Source organism: Stenella coeruleoalba (assembly GCF_951394435.1).
Source record: "Stenella coeruleoalba genome assembly, chromosome: 5".
In the NCBI taxonomy this organism is placed as follows: domain Eukaryota; kingdom Metazoa; phylum Chordata; class Mammalia; order Artiodactyla; family Delphinidae; genus Stenella; species Stenella coeruleoalba.
The window spans coordinates 76,124,948-76,144,738 of record NC_137150.1 but is presented as its reverse complement, the minus strand read 5'-3'; the positions used below and the strand labels follow the sequence as shown (position 1 = coordinate 76,144,738).

Genomic DNA, 19,791 nt, shown 5'->3' with positions numbered 1-19,791 from the left:
ATCCCAGACCCAAGGTGAGACCCAAATAAGAACCTCCAGGGGGGAGAACGCCAGGGCCTGGGGGAAAGTCTCCTCCCGGCCCATGCTTGTGAGGTACAGGGCTCCACTGGGTTTCACCCAATGGGCTGAGGAAGTGCTGGGGAGGTGGAGCCACCCACCACGTTGACAAAAGCCGACAGGAACACCAGGGTGATGGTGAACACGCCCACCAGGGTGCTGTTCATCTTGGACCGCACGATCTTCCTGGAGAGCCTCTGCAGCGGGGCCGGGAAGAGCTGTCGCGGGGTAGAGGGAGGACAGACGTGGAACAGAATTCAGTGGACTCCGCACACCGCCACAGAGGAGCTCGGTGGACGCCCTCCCCACCTTTGTCTCTCGCCAACAGAACCACAGGGGCTTTCCTGACCCCCTCCCTGTGGGCGAGCCTCCAGCCTCGCACCGTTGCACCCCCGCTTCCAGGCCAACCACAGCACAGATTCTCCAGCTGGCCAGAAGGGGGTCCACCTGGGGAGCTCACAGGTAAGAGAGGTAGGACGAAAGGAAAGATGCTACCTTCACCCCAATGGGGAAGCAGAGAAAAAAGCACATGTACCCGCTGTGTGAATGCTGGGCCGCTTGGAGTTACAATCAGGGAGGGGCAGGAGGTGGGAGTGAAGGAGACATTGAGGTGCCCAGAACGTTTCCAGGGAGGGTCAGAAGGCTTCAGGGAAGAAGTAGGGAGCTGTGGGTCTGAGGGCTTGGAGAGAACCTGGGGTCTGGAGGAAAGGGATGGGCACGTGAGAAGGGGGCAGAGCAGCGTGTAAGCGGACAGCGGGGCCCCAGTCGTGTGAATTAAGTGAGCTTTTCTTCAGCAGGATGCCCATGGATCTGCCATTTCCCTCACCTAATCCTCCCTGTATTTCCTTCAGATAGACAAACTGTATGTCCACTCAAGACCCACTGCGGTTTTGGTAATTAAATGATTGGGTCTACCAAATCTGATATACTTGGCCTTGACCCCCATGTGCCCTTCATCTCCCAAGCAACCTAGACTACAAAAGAAGTTGACAGACCCCAGAAAAGTGAAGTAGTGGATTCGTGCTTCCCCCATCCTATCTACCTTAATGCCTCCTGGTAAGGCTGATCTGCAAGCATGCCATGCGTCCTTTGGAAACCCCTAAGGGCGGACGAAGGTGGTGGAAAAAGCACTCACCAGAGCCTGGAGGCCCGGGTTCTAGGCGTGGCTTTGCCTGTGTGACCCCTGAGCACACCTGCGCATTCTGGCTGAGAGCGCCAGACTGCAAGGTTTATCCACCCTCTGATACAGAGCGTTTCTGTAGCTGGTCACACAGACAGCTACGTAGGCAAGGGGACACACTGGGACCATGGTGTGACTGCTCGTTCCCAGTGCGGAGAGGACTGGCTAGTGTGCTACAATGTTTAAGGCCATTAAGTGCCGGGCCCTTGGTCCAGCGTTCCTCAGCTGTGACCCAAACTCACTACATGCAGGGCGTCTACATGGGCCCATCAGGTTGCCCTCATGGGCCTTTGGGAAACGAACACAAATATGCTGATGCTTGTGCTGCTTGCTATGCTGTGAGTAATAAAGTCTCTTGTCTCTGACCCAGGGGTCTCGTGACGTCTGCCAGTATCTATGAAACAGCAACAAGCTAATTTATTAGCTTGTCATTAGGGTAAAACCAAATCTCAGACCCTTCATACTTCTTGACACCAAGAAAGTGCCCTGCTTACCCCCTCAGTCTTGGGCTTTGGGCTGGGCGTGCATGTAGGGAAGCAGTATATCTTTCCACCCCAAATCCTCCTCCACCCTTCCAACAAGGCCACTTCCTATTCAGCAGAGGGAAAGAAGGGACCACAGAGAAGGAATGCAGCAGTGGCAGAGGCCTGCAAGCCATTCAGGCTCTAGGCTGAGTGGTGAAGACCTTGGACCTCCATGTCCCCAGCAGGGGTGCCTCTCAGATGTGTTCATGCATCATCAAGTCTGTGGCATTCTTCTGAAAAAACACTTCCTTCTGGGGTAATAAAGGAGGCACTCTGACTGAACCCTCTAACATGGCAGAAGAAAAGACATGTGTGATTTGGAGAACATAAGCTTGGATTAAAATATTGCTTTACTACACATAGAGATCAATGGAATAGAGTGAGAGTCCAGAAATAAACCCTTACCTTTACGATTGATTGATTTTGACAAGGTAGCCAAGAAAACTGAATGGGGAAAGAATAGTCTTTTCAACAAATGGCGCTAAGACAACTGTATCTCCACATGCAAAAGAATGAATTTGGAGCTTACCTCACACCACATACAAAAATTAACTTGAAATGGATCAGAAACCTAAATGTAGGAGCTAAAACTATAAAAGTCTTAAAAGAAAATACATAAGTAAATCTCTGTGACTGGATTAGGCAATGGTTTCTTAGATATGACACCAAAAGCACAAGCAAAAAGGAAAAAACAGATAAGTTGGACTTCATCAAAATTTTGAAAATTTGGGCTTCCCTGGTGGCGCAGTGGTTGAGAATCTGTCTGCCAATGCAGGGGACACGGGTTCGAGCCCTGGTCTGGGAAGATCCCACATGCCGCGGAGCAACTAGGCCCGTGAGCCACAACTACTGAGCCTGCGCGTCTGGAGCCTGTGCTCCGCAACAAGAGAGGCCGCGATAGTGAGAGGTCCGTGCACCGCGATGAAGAGTGGCCCCCGCTCGCCACAACTAGAGAAAGCCCTCGCACAGAAACGAAGACCCAACACAGCCAAAAAAAAAAAAAAAAAAAAAAATTGAAAATTTTTCCTTCAAATAACACCATCAAGAAAGTAAAAAAGGTGTTGGTGAGGATGTGGAGAAATTGGGACCTTTGTTTGTCACTGGTAGTTATGTAAAATGATATAGTTGCTGTAGAAAACAGTATGACGATTCCTTAAAAAATTAAACACAGAATTATCATATGATCCAGCAATTCCATTTCTGAGTATAGACCCAGAAGAATAGGAAGCAGGGGCTTATACAGGTATTGGCACACTCATGTTTATAGCAGCATTATTTTCAACAGCCAAAAGGTTAAAGCAACTCTAGTGTCCAGCTATGGATGAGTGGGTAAACAAAATGTGGTATACATACACAATGGAATATTACCCAGCCTTGAAAAGGAATGAAATTCTGAAACACGCTACAGCATGGACGGCACCTCGAAGACACTATGAAAGAAGCCAGTCACAAAAGGACAAATACTATATGATTCCATTTTTTTGAGGTACCCAGAGCAGTCAAATTCATAGAGACAGAAAGCAGAATGGTGGTTGCCAGGGAAGAGGGCAGAATGGGAAGTTATTGTTTAATGAGTATAAAGTTTCAGTTTGGAAAGATAAAAAAGTCCTGGAGATGGATAGTGGTGATGGTTGCACGACAACATGAATGTACTTAATGCCACTCTACTGTAAACTTAAAAATAAAAAATTTATATTATGTATATTTTACCATAAATTAAAAGTGATTAGGAAAAGGAAAATGAAAAGACAACCCACAGAATGGGAGAAAATTGTTGTAAACCATATTATCTAATAAGGGTCTTATAACCAGAATATACACAGAACTCTTACAACTCAACAAGAAAAGACAAATAACCCAATTAAAAAATGGACAAACAGGGAGTTTCCTGGTGGCCTAGTGGTTAGGATTCCAGGCTTTCACTGCCATGGCCTGGTCAGGGAACTGGGATCACACAAGCCACGAGGTGTGGCCAAAAACAAAACAAAAAAAGCCCACAAATACTATGAATAGACATTTCTCCAAAGAATCTACACAAATGGACAACAAGCACATGAAAAGATATTTGACATCAGTAGTCATCAGGGAAATGCAAACCAAAAACAAAAGCAACCACTTCGCATCCACCAGGATGGCTATAATCAAAAAGTCAGATAATAACAGGTGCTAGTGAGGATATAGAGAAATTGGAACCCTTGTACACTGCTGGTGGGAACGTAAAATAGTGCAGCTGCTTTGAAAAACAGCTTTTCAGTTCCTCAAAATATGACCCAACAATTATACTCTTAGGTACATACCCAAGAGAACTGAAAACATAAGTCCATACAAAACCTTGTATACAAATGTTCATAGCAGCATTATTAACAACAGCCTGAAAGTGGAAACTACCCAAATATCCATCAACTGATGAAGGAATAAACAAAATGTGGTATATCTACATGATGGAACATTACTTGGCCATAAAAAGGAATAAAGCGCTGTCAGACAGTACATCATGAATGAACCTTGAAATATGCTAAGTGAAAGAAGCCAATCTCAAAAGGCCACATAGTGTATGATTCCATTTATACAAAATGTCCAGAACAGGCACATTCACAGAAACAGGAAGTAGATATGAGGTTGCTAGGAGCTGTGGGAACAGGGACCAGGGAATGAGGAGTGACTGCTGAAAGGTACGGGGCTTCTTCTGGGGATGATGACAATGTTCTGGAATTAGTGGTGATAGTTGCAGAACTTTATGAATATAGTAAAAACTACTGAATTATAATTTTATAACCTTTATAAAGGTGAATTTTATGGTATGTGAATTATATCTCAATAAAGCACTTATTAAAAAAAATCCTGCTCAGCTTCTTACTGTGTGATCCTGGGGAAGTCATCAAGGGCTCTGAGTTTCCTTATTGGTAAACAGGGAATATCTACCTTCCAGGGTGGTAGATTTTCCAGGGTGGTTATGAAATGATGCATTTGAAAGTGCTTTGAAAGCTGTTAAATTCGATAGAAATTTTACTTAATATTTGCATTTTAAAGAGCTATGTTGCCGATAAGAACAAAAGTCCTTGTTTCTCAGTAAAGGAATTTTTGGTTTCACAGCTGTAGAAAGTGTTTTGGCACTAGCATGAGGATCTTACTCTGAAATGGTATGACAGATGGCTTCTAATCTTTGCCTGCTTAAAATTTTGCCATTTCATCCCCCCATCCCCCGTGTTGCTTAAACCATTTCAGTCCTGATCACCCTATCCATCAATTGAACGGCTTCTCTCAACGCCAGTGTAATGACTTGATTTAGACAAAACTTATTAGAAGATGGTAAAGCCTTTATAGAAGGTGGTTGGGGAACAGTATATGCACACAGGCTTCCTGGTGAACCTGGGACCAGGAGCCCCACAGGGGCCACCCAGAGAAGAACTGCAGGCTTTTAAAACAAAATCCAACCTGGAATACTATAGCTCAGGGGTCCCCAACCCCCGGCCTGTTAGGAACCGGGCCGCACAGCAGGAGGTGAGCGGCAGGCCAGCGAGTGAAGCTTCATCTGGGGCTCCCCATCGCTCGCATTACCGCTTGAGCCAGCCCCTCCCACCCCCATCCCGCCCGTGGAAAAATTGTCTTCCACGAAACCAGTCCCTGGTGCCAAAAAGGTTGGGGACAGCTGCTACAGCTCTAACATCTAATGAGTGATTACCTCAATGCATTGCCTTTTTACAAGCCATTTTCCCTTGTCACCCTTTCAAAAGACCGGCTCTTGACTTAAAGTCTCAGCAGGAACCCAGGAATTGCTGCCTTTTTGAAGTCTCCAGAAGATTTGACATCCTGCCCTGGCACTGGTTTATAGAGTATCTCATCTCCTGTAACAAAAAGTTCACCTGTATGTTGACCCCAAATCCCACCTTTACTAATCCCGGTGTGGACAATAAAATTCTTCACCTGGAGTAGAATCTCCTCGCAGGGCTGCTCTACAGCTGCATACAGATCCTGGAGAGCATTTTTCTGGAAGGATAATCGTGTCTGTGCAAACCAATTGCTCAGTGCCTGTTCACCATCAGAGCTCAGAAAAAGAATCAATTAAAAGAAAAAGTTCCAACCCCAATATGATTAATTCAAATCAATTCAACTTGAAAAATGGGAATGGCAACACAATTAATAAACCATGACTGAGGCGAGGGACAGTTTTGATGCTGGCCTCTCAGGAAGTCTCCAGGCAAATCAATGACCTCCCTGGGGTCCTGGCTCCCTGTCTGTCACGTGGGACCAGGGTATTGCAGGAATGAAATAAGGTGATGAAATCTGACAGCAATATAATGTAAGAAAACAGACTTTCTGACAAGGAGTTAATAAATGAAGCAGTGGCTCCTACTTCAGAAAAATATTTTTAAAGATATGAAAACTTCAGAACAAGACATAGTAGACGCTGACTACTGCTCTTATCACCTGGCCTTTCAGCGTTCAACTGGACATATTAACAAAGGCAGTGTCCTGGAGAGGAAGGACTGTGGGCTCTGGAGTCAAGAACCATCTGGGTTTAAACCCCAGCGATACCACTTCTTAGCTCCGGGACCTAGGGAAGGCTGTCTAACCGCTTGAAGCCTCATTTTCCTCATCTGCAAAGTGGATATAATAAAAGCCACCTTAAAGGTTTGGGAAACGCTGGTCAAGGTGGCATGGCTGGGCTCTGGACCCAAGATGGCTTCACTTAAAAGCCATGGGAGGAACCTAAGATCTCCTTCCTGAAAATGAAGCCTTCTCCACCCCCAAACGAACATGCACCTGACAGCAACACATCCTCTTCAAGTGGACAAAGTGTGACCCCGAGCCTCTGGAAAGGGGAGTGTGGGGATTCCGAAGTCGTCACAAGACAGAGGCCAGCTGGGAGGTGAGAGGTACTGGTTGAGGAGTAGGGCCCTGTTTTAGAAGCTGTGGACGGGAGTCAGGAGGGCGTGGTAGGAAGGAGAGCCGGCAAGGCGGGACCTGGCTAGCTTCAGGCTTCGGGGAGAGGAGAGGAGGCTTTTAGGTGACTGCACGGAGCAGACAAGGGCCTAGAGGAAGCCCTGGTCAGATTCCAGGAGGTCAGACAATCAGGTCCAGGAGGTCAGTGGGAGACAAGCCAAGAGGGAGCCAGCGGCCTAGAAGATGAAAGAGATTTAAACATGCACACGCACACGCACACACGCACACACACGCACACACACACACATGCGCGGCCCTGTAGCTGAGTACTCCTTCTGGGCCTGTCTGTACCCAACCCCCGAACTGCAGGAAAGCAGAGTTTGGCCTTCTGAGTGAGAACGTGCTAATGAGCCACTGGAGAGCAAGGGGGCCCAGTCAAGTGCGGGGACAGAAGGGAGCCACTCTCTTCCACCTACGTGGGCGGTGGCAGCAGAAGTGCTGGCACTGTCAGGGGCAGGCCTGAGCTGCCTCACAGGATGAGGGGGCAGAAGCCACAGGGGGCCTGACAGAGCAGTTAGAGCTGGCCAAGGAGGGAAGGGGCTGCACTCAGGAGACGTGAGCTGACACGGCAGAGGCTGGCCCACCCCTTGCAGGGTTATGCAAAGGGGTTCCGCCTCAGGAGGGTGTCTGGGCTGCCTCACTGTTCGGGCCCCTACCAATTTGAGATTCTCTGAGTTTGGGGACCACATGTGACGGCAAGAAGGGATTTAGCATGGTTTTCTCTGATGAAAGCAGCTCTGGAGCCCAGATGAGCACCAATGCCAAGGGAAGGAAGGAGTGGTGTGTGCAGATGTTCAGACTGGCCCTCTAAGACAGCTTCACCAGAAGGACACGCTCAGGGGAGGATCCCTAGGACAAGGCATCCCAGAGACAGAGGGGCTCCAGAGGGCAGCTGATGCTCTGAGAAATCTAGGGGTGTGTGTGTGACCTGGGTCAAGCTGTGTCAGGAAAAGATCATACAGGCCCAAGATGGAAAAAACAATCAGAGCCTTCGGTGAGCCGTACATTTCAGAAAAGCAGAAAGGACCCAGGAATTGCTCCCTGACAGACAGCTAAGACGACTACGTTGACTAACTCAGACCACACTTTCTTCATGTTTCTCTCTTCGAAAAGGATAAAATATGGATGATTTAAGAAAGTAAGTCCAAGTTGTTTTGGGGAACTGGAAAAGTAAATGAAACAGAGAAAGAGACCACGTCTGACAGAACTGTTTGGCTTTGGACCTGCGGAGCCCATAGCAGGCAGGGGTAATTTAGGAACTGCTGTATCTCATCGGAAAGCCACTAGGCATGACTTCTGAGAAATTGTGGAAATCAGATGAAAAATGTCTGAGTTCTGGCAAATCTTTTCACAGGGAGAAACAGAATGACACTGAAAATTCCAGTCCAGTCAGCTTCACAGCAGTACCTGAAAAGGTGATACAATCAACTTTCAGTCAGTCGGCCTGCAGGCAGTGTGACAGGGGAAGGGGGGCCAGGCCGCCCTGCTGCAGAGATGCCAAAAGGGAGACTTACCCCTTTCACATCTTACTATGCAGTTAATCCACAACACAAAGAGGAAAGAAGACTGATTATTAACTGGAAGAGGAGTTCACGCTACAAACAATTGCTCAGGTCGGGGTCTACTTTCCAGAGAGTGGATAAATGCTGAGACAATGGCTTCTCAGAGACTGTGAGAGAAGCACACAGCTAGGAGCCCAAGATGGGTATTAGTGTCTCTTCAACTTTTGGTCCAGATGAGCAGGTTTCAGGCTTGGTAAGTCACAGAGCACTTTTTTTATAAACAAACTCCTTACAGAAGCTCTACAACTGCAAGATGGAAGAAGCAGGCTCCTCTGGTGGGAAGGGTGTGGGGAGGTGGGCAGAATGGAGTCAGGCAGGGAGGGGAGTGTTCCATCCACCGGCCCCCCCCTTGGGAAACTGAGGCCTCAGAGCCATCAGAAAGATCACTGGGCTGGACGAAGGAATTGAGAACAAGATTATTGACTGTGACACTGATTACAAAATAGGTCGATTCTATAAAACACAAGGAGGCAGGAATGACTTTTATAAATAATCTCTAACAGTGGCAAAAAGAATTCACTAGACCCAGGAACTAACTTAAAATGGCCAGTGCAGGCCGGGCCCGTCCCCTCCCCTCCCCACCTCCTCCCCCTCTGCTTCCTTCTCTTCTCCCACCAGCAGATACACACGCAAGTCAGGCAACACAAACCAAATGCAGTCCACGAAGCTCAGGTTCACCAAAGCAGCTAACAGAAAAGAGAGAAGCTCGGCTCCAGTTTACAACTTGTAAACAACAGATAGCTTTGATTCTGATTTGAACAGCCTACTTAAGTGCCTCAGATGAACAAACAAAACAATGACTTTGACTCAGTTTATAACTTAAGATTCTTTTTGAGTGTTCACCCAAAGAACGTTTAAGAGGGCCTTTTAGCTATGGTACGCTTTTTGTTAGGTTGTTTTACTGTGGTAAGATATATATAACGTAAATGTGCCAATTTAACCATTTTTTAAGTGTACCATTCAGTGGCGTGAATTACTTGCACGGTGTTGTGAAACCATCACTGCTATTTATTTCCAAAACCCTTTCATCACTCCGAACGGAAGCTCTGTACCCAAGAAGCAGTAACTCTCCACTCCCCCTCCCCCTGCCCAGGCTACCCTGCAGTCTACTTTTTGTCCCTATGAATTTGTCTAGAATAGATATTTCATACAACTGGCATCATACAGTATATGCCCTTTTGTGTCTGGCTTCTTTCACTTAGCGTAATGTCTTCAAGGTTCATCCATGTCGGAGCATGTGTCAGAATCTCAGTCCTTTTTATGGTAGAACAATATTCCATTGTACAGACATAGCACTTTTGTTTGTTCGTTCATCTGTTAATGCAGCGGTCCCCAACCTTTTTGGCACCAGGGACCGGTTTCGTGGGAGACAGTTCTTCCACGGACGGGGTTGGGGGGGATTGTTCAGGAGCTAATGCAAGCGAGGGTTCAGGCGGTACTGCGAGCCATGGGGAGCCGCAGATGCAGCTTCGCTGTCTCATCAGCCACTCACCTCCTGCTGTGCGGCCTGGTTCCTAACAGGCCGTGGAAGTCCGAGGCCCGGGGGGTGGGGACCCCTTTGTTAATGGATACCTGGGTTTTTTCCACCTTTTGGCTCTTGTGAATGTACGGCGCGCTTTTACAGCCATGGGAGGAAGAAGGTGGGACCGTCCACCGGGGGAAAAGCAGGCTGGGGTGCCTGACAACGGCAAGACCAAAAGGCAAGAGAGACTGAACACAGAGCAGGAGGGAGGTCATAGCCTTGAGGAAGGAACTGGTGGAGAGGCAGGGAGCCAGGATTAACCCCTACGATGCAGCGAAGGAACTGGCTAAGCACACTGCTCAACGTGCCGAGTGACCCCGGCCGGTCCTGCCCCTCTCTGGGCATCCACCTCTGCACCTGCTCAGGGGCACACTGCAGCACACTAGATGCTTCTAAGGTCCTTCCAGTTCTGACAATCAGTCCACCAAGATCTTGACCATCAGGTGATTAAACAGTTTACAGCCTAATGAAGGACTCTGTTTGGAGGATGGAGCGAGAAAGGGGACTTTGGAGATGACAAAGGTCCAATCCCCCAGGAAGGAGAACACGGTGCCCACCGCAGAGGGTGTAGGGAGTGCTGGCAGGGCCTGGGCCCCCCAGGGGCTTGCTCCAAGTGAGTGTCAGGGAGGAGCAGAGAAATGGTTACAGCAGAAGCTAGAAAGAGCTTGTCTCTGCTGGGACAGAGAGGTTTCTGGAACCAGCCTGGCCCCATCAGGGAATTCTTTTTTTTTTTTTTTTGATGTGGACCATTTTTTAAGTCTTTATTGAATTTTTGTTACAATATTGCTTCTGTTTTTTTGTTTTGGTTCTTTGGCCGTGAGGCACGTGGGATCTCAGCTCCCGGAAAAGGGATCGAACCTGCACCATCCCACGCCCCTGCCCCCGCCCCCCCCGCCCGGCATTGGAAGGCAAAGTCCCACCACTGGACCGCCAGGGAAGGCCCATGGGAATTCTTAAACCAGTGGCGAAGGAACTGAGGAAGAGGCTTGGTGGGCAAGGCAAACAGGAACCTGAGTGATTTCTACAACAGACCCTAGTGACCTGTGGTCAGGTCCCCTTGAAGGACACAGCTTGGATGGCAACACAGCATGCCTAAGAGGTGGCGTGGGAGAAGAACACAGGACAGGGTCTCACGCCCATGCTACTAGCTGTGTGGCCCTGTCTGAAACAATGAACCACTCTGGGTCTCCCTCTCATCTATATGATGGGCAGCTCAAAAGCCATCATCTCTATGGCCTCCCTCCAGGGCCATTTCCAGGGCACATTGGAACAGAGAAGGGGTGGCAAGAGCGATCCCTTTCACACTCATTCTTTCAGCAAATGTTTATTGACCACTGCTCTGTGCCAGGCATTGTGCTACGTGCCCTTCCTTTGGCCTACCTGATACCCAGGGGACAGACAGAAGAGACAGCAACAGTATCTTCTTGCAGAGATTTGCAAAGGCTAACTGAAACAGCCAGTACAAATAAGGCTCCTCGGACAAACTACGCCCCCTGCAGTCTGGCTTGCTGCGAATGCCAATCAAGAGCTGTGATCCAGCATCAGGCACCTGGATCCCGGGTGTGGCTCTCCAGCCCCTGGGAGGGGCCCTATCAGTGGGCTGGGAAGGGCGGGAAGAAGGCAACCGGGGTTCAGGTATAAGCTGGACTCACCTTCACGCAGGAGTAGATCACGGACACAAATACCACCAAGGTCAGCAGCAGGAAACAGGTCAGGTAGAAACTCAACATGAACACGGAGCTGGAAGGAGAGAGGAGGTGGGGAATTCTGGGGCTCTGAGACGCCCCACGCAGGAAGCAGAATTTGCTCCATTTCTGCTGCACCTCCTGCCCAGTCTTGGGTGCCCGGCCCCTGACTCACTGAGGAGGGATTACTGAGCCTTGAGAACCGATTCGGAACCTGCCTCCGTAACGGTGTGGCTCCTGCCCTTCCTCCCGGTCTTGTCACTTTCCTGGGGGAGCATAGCCCACACAGGAGCCAAACGAAGAACGGGGTGACACCTGCCCAATATTTTGCCTAATTCTTAGCTATCCATAGACTCACTTCATTTAGCCTGGAAGGACCCATTTTAAAAATCACCTGGCTGTTCTCTCTAGGTAGTCACTTATGGCCTGACAAGTAACTCTGAAGGCTGAACACTGGTTTGATAAATGGCCATCCTTTATAGAAATGCATTTGTCAACAGCCCAACCAGCTACTCTGAGAAACAGCAGTGACATGTCCCTTTGGAGGGCAGAGTCCCTAAACCCTGTCCCCTTCCTACTTGCCAGACGCACAAGTCCTGTTCAGCTTCTGTTCCCCTATTCCCAACCCAGCTCAACAACAACCGTAAAAACTGCAAGGATCTCCTGCTGCCCCTCCTCACAGAGGCAGATCACAGGTGAGCTCAATGTTCACAAAGGGCTAGTATCCTCGGGCGAAAGAACTGCAAGTGACTTTCCATCCGGAGCCCGCTGTGGCCCTCCTGGGGCAGGGGCCGGTCGAGGCACAGCACTCCCTGCCAACCACAGGAGGCCCCAGAAACCCCTTCTCCCTCTCAGGGAGTGCGACAGCCTGACATGACAGGTGTTGTCAGCAGGTTAAAGGCAAGTGGAGGACACAAGAAGGCAGGTGAAGGCCTCTAGGGAGGCATCTTTGTTCCAGGCTCCCCCAGAAGCCGGCACTTAGCTGCCTGAAACAAACAGAGCAGGGGAGAGAACTCTCTTCAGAGGGAAAGAAAGACCTTTCAAGTAGCTTTTAAGGCTTCCCTGGAGAGAGGACGGCCAGAGAACGACCTCCATCCATGCCTTAGCAGCTCGGAGCTGTGGCCAGAGGAGGGAGTGAAGCTACTGCGGGCAGAGCAGGGATCTGGTATAACCCGGCCCCAAGCCACGCTACGGAAAGGAGAAGCAGCAAAGAGGCAGGATTATGCCCCCAAGTGAAGGGGACTCTCAGCTGCAATGGGACGGAAAGTCTAGGTTGCTTATTATACCTATAGCTCCATTTCAATACAGAAAATGAGTCCTATGACAGCAAAGACCCACAATCCCACCAGCTCTGCACGGTCTCAGTGCAGGGGCAACGGACATTAACTGCATAGCCAGGGTGCAGCTGGCTGCCAGTGTCTGGTTTTCACCTGTGGTATCCTGACAGGGTCATAGCAGACACAAACGCAAGGGCCATCTCTTCAACGATAAGGTGCCATTAAAAATAAAAGGCACTGAGTGATAAGACATGCCCACGCCACGCACCTCCTGATGTGATGCCCCGAGCAGGACACGCCACTCCTGTGGGATTCTTGTGAAAAATACATAACCTCCATCCAATCATGAAAAAGCATCAGACAAATCCGATTTGAGAGAGTCCACACTTTAATTAGCCAGTACTTATCGGAAGTGCCAAGGCCATGAGAGGTAAGTAAAGGCCAAGGAAGCACCACAGATGGGAGGGGACTAAGGAGCTACAGCAGCTAAATCCAATGTGGGGCCCTGGCCCAGCTCTTGGAACACAGAAAGGACATTTGGGGGAATGCTGATGAAATCAGAACACAGCCTACAGATTAGTTCATATATCATTGCAGTGTTATTTCCTGATTTTGATTACTGCAGTTATATAAGTTGTCAATAGCACGGGAAATTGGATGAAGGATGTACAGAAACTCCCCGTGGTACTTTTGTGCCCTTTCTCTAAGTCTATAATTATTTCAAAATGAAAAACAGAAGGTGTTGGAGTGAGGGGACTCTTCCAGATTAAGTTAGATTTATGAGACATAACCAAACGCATCCAGTGGATCTTGAGTAGATCCTGGCTATGAATAAACTAAGAGTAGAAGACATTTAGGGGGACAGTTTGGGAGATTTGAATACAGACTTGGTATTAGATGATTATAGAGGAACTGGGGTTAGTTTTGTTTGGTACATAAAGCATTGTGGTTAAGAAGCAAAGTGCCATTAAAACAGGTGTCTATTGACGTGTTTAGGGGCAAAATGTCCTTGTGTCTAAAATTTACCTTAAAAAATCAGAAATATACCTGTAACTAACACAACATTCTAAAGCAACTATACTTCAATTAAAAAAATCAGAAAAAGATAGATAAAAAAATCTTTCAAAATATTAACAATTGTTCTGGGACTTCCCTGGTGGTGTAATGGTTAAGAATCCACCTGCCAAAGCAGAGGACACAGATTCAAACCCTGGTCTGGGAAGATCCCACATGCCGTGGAGCAACTAAGCCCGTGCGCCACAACTACTGAGCCTGTGCTCTAGAACCTGCGAGCTGCAACTACTGAGCCCACGTGCCACAACTACTGAAGCCCGTGCACCTGGAGCCCATGCTCTGCAACAAGAGAAGCCACCGCAATGAGGAGCCCGCGCACTGCAACAAAGAGTAGCCCCTGCTCGCCGCAACTAGAGAAAACCCCCTGCACGCAGCAACGAAGACCCAACACAGCCAAAAATAAATAAATAAATAAATAAATAATTTTTAAAAAGAACAATTGTTCTATCTAGGGGATGAGTGTTGATTATATTAATTACTTTATGTTTCTGTATGTTTGAAATATTGCATAATAAAAAGTAAAAAAATATGTGTATATATATATATATGTGCATATATACATATATATACACACACATACATACATGGAGAGGTTATCTTTCTCACTTAGCTGTGACCCTACTGTGAATGACTACCTAACAAACATTTCATGTCCAACAGCCCATTTCAGAGGGGTCCCCTTGGAAGCCACAGGCCTCTCTCAGTGACACAGCCAGTCCTCAGAAGATTTCAGGAACACCTCTTAGAGAAAAGTCTTCAGAATCTGAAATCCATTCTTTGAAATATCTGGAATAGCATAAAACCCTTATTTTTTGAAGATATACTGTTTTTTTGCAAGAACCAAAGGTCATGCAGAAACCAGCTTGGTGAATACTTTGGGTGGCTCAATGGGCAACAGTGGTCTGCGTTAAAATGGGATGAAGTGGAGAGAAGGGGTCTCCCGTGCGCTAGGCAGTGCCCAGACAGAAGTTTTCCACCTGCAACGAGCATATGGCCTACCCATCATGGGGCAGGCAGACTCTTGGCTTCCTGGTCTCACTGAGGACAAGACTGTAAACCTTTCTCCCTGTCTGAGCAAATTCAGCTCAGACTCCCACCTCTGCTCTCCTACATGACCTCCCCTCCCACCCCTGGAGCCCCTGCAGCCAGAAGAGGGAGCCCGGGAGGGATGGGGTACTTACTGGGGCACAATGGTGATCTGGACAAAGCAGATGAAGAGGAAGACGAGCGAGGCACATGCCACGTAGGCACCGAATCGGTCATCCACCTGCTTGGAGTACTGAGAGGACATGGGCAGGGTGAGTGGGCGGAGGCACCTGGCCCTGTCTGTTCCAGCCCCCCTCCACCCCAGACACACCTGGGACAGCACGCTCCCAAGACTTGGAAGACCCAGTCGAGAACCAGCACTAGCCTTAGCTCTCAAGAAACCAGTCCACTCACTACATGGTGGTGCCTGTGGGGAGGGCTGTTGAATTATGCTAAACCAGAAACTCTGCAGGCTGGGTCACCATGAGAATAACTCATAATGATCATGGCTCACATTCCTGAGCACGAACTACACACCAGAACGCGTGCTGGGGCTTGCAACCATCACTGCACATCCTCACAAGAGCCCCAGGAAATAGGCACAGGACTGCTGCTGTTTCTACTTCAGAGATGAGCGAGCTGAGGATCAGAGAGGTCACTCAACTCGTCCAGTGTCACAGAGCTCATCTCCAAGGTCCTGACTCCCAGCCCCCACCCTCCCCACGACACCAACCAGCTGCACAAATGGCCGTGCTGGCAGAGTCACCCAGAGAGGGTAATCCATGAGTCAGTTCCATTTATGCTGGTAAACAGACTAAGTTCCCTTCCCATAATTCTTCCCTCCTGATTAGGCGTGCCTCATTTGACCACGGCATGAGTTCACAGGAGCCCATGTTGACGGAACACAAGGGAGACTCTGTGACATGTAGCAAAGACCCTGGACCAGGGTCTTGTTCTGGCTCTGTCACTACTTCACTGGGTGGCCTAGAGCAAGTCACCCAGATACTCTGAGCTTTATTTTCTCAGTCACAATTAAAGGAGACAGGACAAAGAGCTCTTGACTGCCCCTTCCAACTCTAATACTCTGAGTTTCCAGTGTGCCAAAGGCAGCTGGATGGTCCATTGGAAACTATAATAATAATAACAATAGCAATAAAATAATACAAATAGCAGTGTTTATTGAACACCTACTATGTGGCAGGTACTGTTTCACGTGTTTTACATATATGGATGTTTAATCCTCACTATGACACCATGAGGTAGGTATGTTAAAAATCCCCATTTCCCAGATAAGGAAACTGAGACACAAACAAATTAAGATGTATCCTTTTCCACCAAGGAAGTCTCCCTAAAACCCCCATTTCCTGGGTAGGGCAGCATCAGAGCCGGGAAATGGAAGTGACAAGAAGGAGCTCTTTCCAGGGCGGAGACAGGGGAGGGAGCCGTCCTGTTGCCTCCTTTCCCTCCCCTTGGTCCTGGTTCTGCACCAGGGTAGGGGTGTGGGGGTGGGGGGTGGTCCCCCCCAGGGTGCTGTACCTTCTTCTCTAAGTCAGGCTCCCTGAAGGTCAAGAGGAACTTGCGAACATGCTCAGATCGTAGCCTGTCGATGCTCCTGGCGTCAATGGCACGGCCCAGAAATTCATCCACTTCATCCTCAGGGTTCGCACTTTCCTGGGCGTTCCTGGGGAGCAAGGGGTGCAGACACAAGACAGGCTGACCACCAGGGGGCGCCGCTAGGGGGCCGGCTCAGCCTGCACACCCGGACCCATCAGAGGGGCTTGATCAGCTCTAATAAGGGGTGGGGAAGCTGGGATTGACACCAGGACGGGCCAGAAGCCCGAGTACTCACATGCGCAGAACACTGCCCAAGGCTCAGACCCGCGGGCTGGGGGGGCCTCACTGACAATAAGGATTTTCTAACCCTATTGATGTATTATTAAATGATAATGATAATATGAATTATTCTCAAGGGTTTGTTTTTCCCCTACAGGTAACAGGCTCTGCTCTTCACTCTCTAGCTGTACTGTCATCCTGAATTGAAGGCTGAGACCAGGAGGCAAGACCTCTGCCGCAGGGCCTGGGAGCCACCTGGCTGCTCTCGCCTGGCCCAGGGGACTCTCTGGGAAGCACGTTTCACAATCTTTGGGTGCTGAACTAAACACTCTACTTGTAGCGTGGAGCCCAGTCCTCGAGTGGGATTTCTGACAGCCCCTGAGACTGGGGAGTGGAGGAGAGAGACAGGCATATTCCTTCAGGGTGCTGGGACGTGGCCAGGCGCTGGCGACCAATGTGCAAAGCCTGCATCTTCCTGGGAGCCGCGCGTGTGTGTGTGCGCGCGTGCACATGCGTGTGCTGAGTGTGTTGTGTGTAGTTGTGTGTGCATACGTGTGTGTGTGCGTGGAGTGGAGATTATAAATGGGGGATGCCCAGGCCCAGCCTCTCTGCCGGGGGCCTGGGCTCCCGGGCTGCTCGTCTCTCAGGTGCAGTGGGCTCTGTTCACTCCCAGCCAAGACTGCAAGACCTGGGCTCCTCCTCCATGGAGTACGGAAACTGAGCTCCAGGCAGATTTGGAGACGTCCCCCAGGCCGAGGGAGCTCAAGTGAAGAAGGACAGGTTACTCACTTGTCCTTGGGATCTTCAAAGCCCTAAAAGAGAGGGACGGAGAGAGGAGGAGAGGAGGATGAGAACCAAGGGGATGAAACGGGGAGGCTGCAGCGCATCCCCTCTCACAGGTCACAGAGAGCACTGTCACTCAGTCATCCCCTCCTTCCTTCATTTGGCAAATACAGCTGGGTTGGGGACAGGCTCCACAGTGCTCACAGGCGCACTGTGATTTTACTTCATCCACTGGCAAAATCCATGAGTCTAAGCTCTTCGTGTCCCCATACCCAATTCCTTGTCATTCCCCAGACCTTCCTTCACCCTCCTCCTGGACCCTGGGCTTGGTGGGTCCCCTCCCAATTCTGCCACCTACTCGGAAATAAGAGACACTGCCAGGCCGAGCAATCCCACACGCCTGTGCACACCTGTGCACACACACAGCTCATGCACACTCACACACCCCCAACTCCCGCCAAGCACACATAAAATCTCCTGGGACTTCACAAGTTTTGAGCTTAAGAAAACTAAACTCTGGTTACCTGCAACAGCTCTTCTGGTATCGGAGAACCAATGTGTTCTTCTAAGGCTGGAGCTGGCTGGGGACCCAGGAGGTGAGGAACCTGCCTGCCCTGGTTTGATTACTGTTCTGATGTTCACACACACAGGGCAGGGGTGAGGGTGGGAAGGGCCCTTACTGGTTGCCAAACTCAAGGCCCTACCTAGAGTTCATCTATAAAGGACAGAAGTGTGTCAGGGTCTGACCAACTGTGGCAGAATGGAGGGAGGGGCCTCTAAAATGGGAAGGGGTGGGATCAGGGAGGCAGTGGGGGAGGCACAAGCACCCCAGGACAGGCGGCTTCAGGTTGCCAAGACAAGGACAGAGGGCGGCCTCTTGTCCCTGTGGCCCAGCATGGAACACGCTGCTGGGCAGCCAGGGGGCTTGGCAAATGTCGGGGGAACCCAAACCCCAAATGAACACAGCTCTCTTCATTCCCACTGAGGAGTGGGGTTTACGATGCTCTCCACGAGCCGGAGCTGCCGGGCTCCGAAACAGACGTGGGGCCCGTGGGCACTGAGGTGCTGTCTCTTCTCCTCACCAGCTCAAGGCTCCCAGGGGCCTTGGCAGCCCCTAGTGCCACATCCAAGTGCCCAGCCGTGGGCTCTGAGCTCCTCCCGGGCTGCCCAGTGGCTGTCTTCCTTTCTCCTCGTCCTCTGAGAATCACCAAGCCCTCGGTCCAGGCTGCAGGGCCCCGCCCACCTCACTGTCCCCACTCGAGGCTAGAGGAGTTGGGGTCTCTCATGTGAGTGCCCCATCTGGGGGCAGGCAGGATCTCTAGGGCACAAGCTCGAGTGGGCGGCAGAGAGTCTGGACAGGCCAGTCTCTGTGGACCATGGCGAGGGGCTGGCCCGCTGATCTCCACCCCAGGGGCCAGCAACGATTTTACTCGGAGGACATCCAAGCCACATTATGCCTACGCTGGTCTCTACAGCTCAGAACTATACCTGAAATGTGTCTAATGAACCTGTCTCGGACTTCCTCCAGTGCTCCTTTGGTGGTATGCAGGGGCTGGTGTTGGGGGCCAGGTCCGCTCTAGGCTTCCTGGGTGCCGGGCTGGGGTGGTGAACTGACCGCAGTCAGGGAACACTTTGGTGGATAAACCATGGCAAAGGGCCTTTAAGAACACAGGCCAGCAGACTGGGTTCCAGTCCCCCGACCTGCTTTCTAGTCCTAGGACAACGGTCCCCAGCCAGCAAGGAGGACACTCAGATGGGTTCCTGCCGTTGTGCCTCCGCACTTCTGGAGAGCAGCTCAGCTCAGTGCTTCTGTTTGGTCCCTGAGTCCTCTCCTTCTGACCTACAGCAAGACCAGAGGCCGTGGGCCCCTCTGCTCGTCCACACTGAGGTGCAGACTCCGGTTTGCACGCCTGCCCTGGCAAAGCTGCTGTGGGGAACACTTGGACCCAGCCTGCCGCCTCTGAAGAATGCACAGCTTACCCGAGCCTGGTTAGATGAGCAGGAGTCCACATACGATCTCCCGTCAACCTTTTTATTAATAAAGAACCTTAGAGAACGTCCCTGGTGGCGCAGTGGTTAAGAATCTGCCTGAAAATGACTCTACTACCCGAAGCAATCTACAGATTCAATGCAATCCCTATCAAACTACCACTGGAATTTTTTCACAGAACTAGAACAAAAAAGTTCACAATTTGTATGGAAACACAAAAGACCCCGAATAGCCAAAGCAATCTTGAGAATGAAAACCGGAGCTGGAGGAATCAGGCTCCCTGACTTCAGACTATACTACAAAGCTACAGTAATCAAGACAGTATGGTACTGGC

The 19,791-nt window shown here is 49.9% G+C and overlaps 1 protein-coding gene across 2 annotated transcripts in view; it reads right to left on the bottom strand.

Moving 5' to 3' along the window:
* ADCY5 (adenylate cyclase 5) overlaps positions 1-19,791 on the bottom strand; it is a 155,383-nt gene that overhangs the window by 19,860 nt on the left and 115,732 nt on the right. For both annotated transcript variants that reach the window (XM_079922594.1, XM_079922595.1), the window contains exons 9-13: positions 17,474-17,496; positions 16,388-16,532; positions 15,007-15,104; positions 11,442-11,529; positions 159-275 (exon numbers count right to left, since the gene is read on the bottom strand). In XM_079922594.1, the coding sequence (XP_079778720.1) occupies positions 159-275; positions 11,442-11,529; positions 15,007-15,104; positions 16,388-16,532; positions 17,474-17,496 (471 nt within the window). The remainder of the gene's footprint in view (positions 1-158; positions 276-11,441; positions 11,530-15,006; positions 15,105-16,387; positions 16,533-17,473; positions 17,497-19,791) is intronic.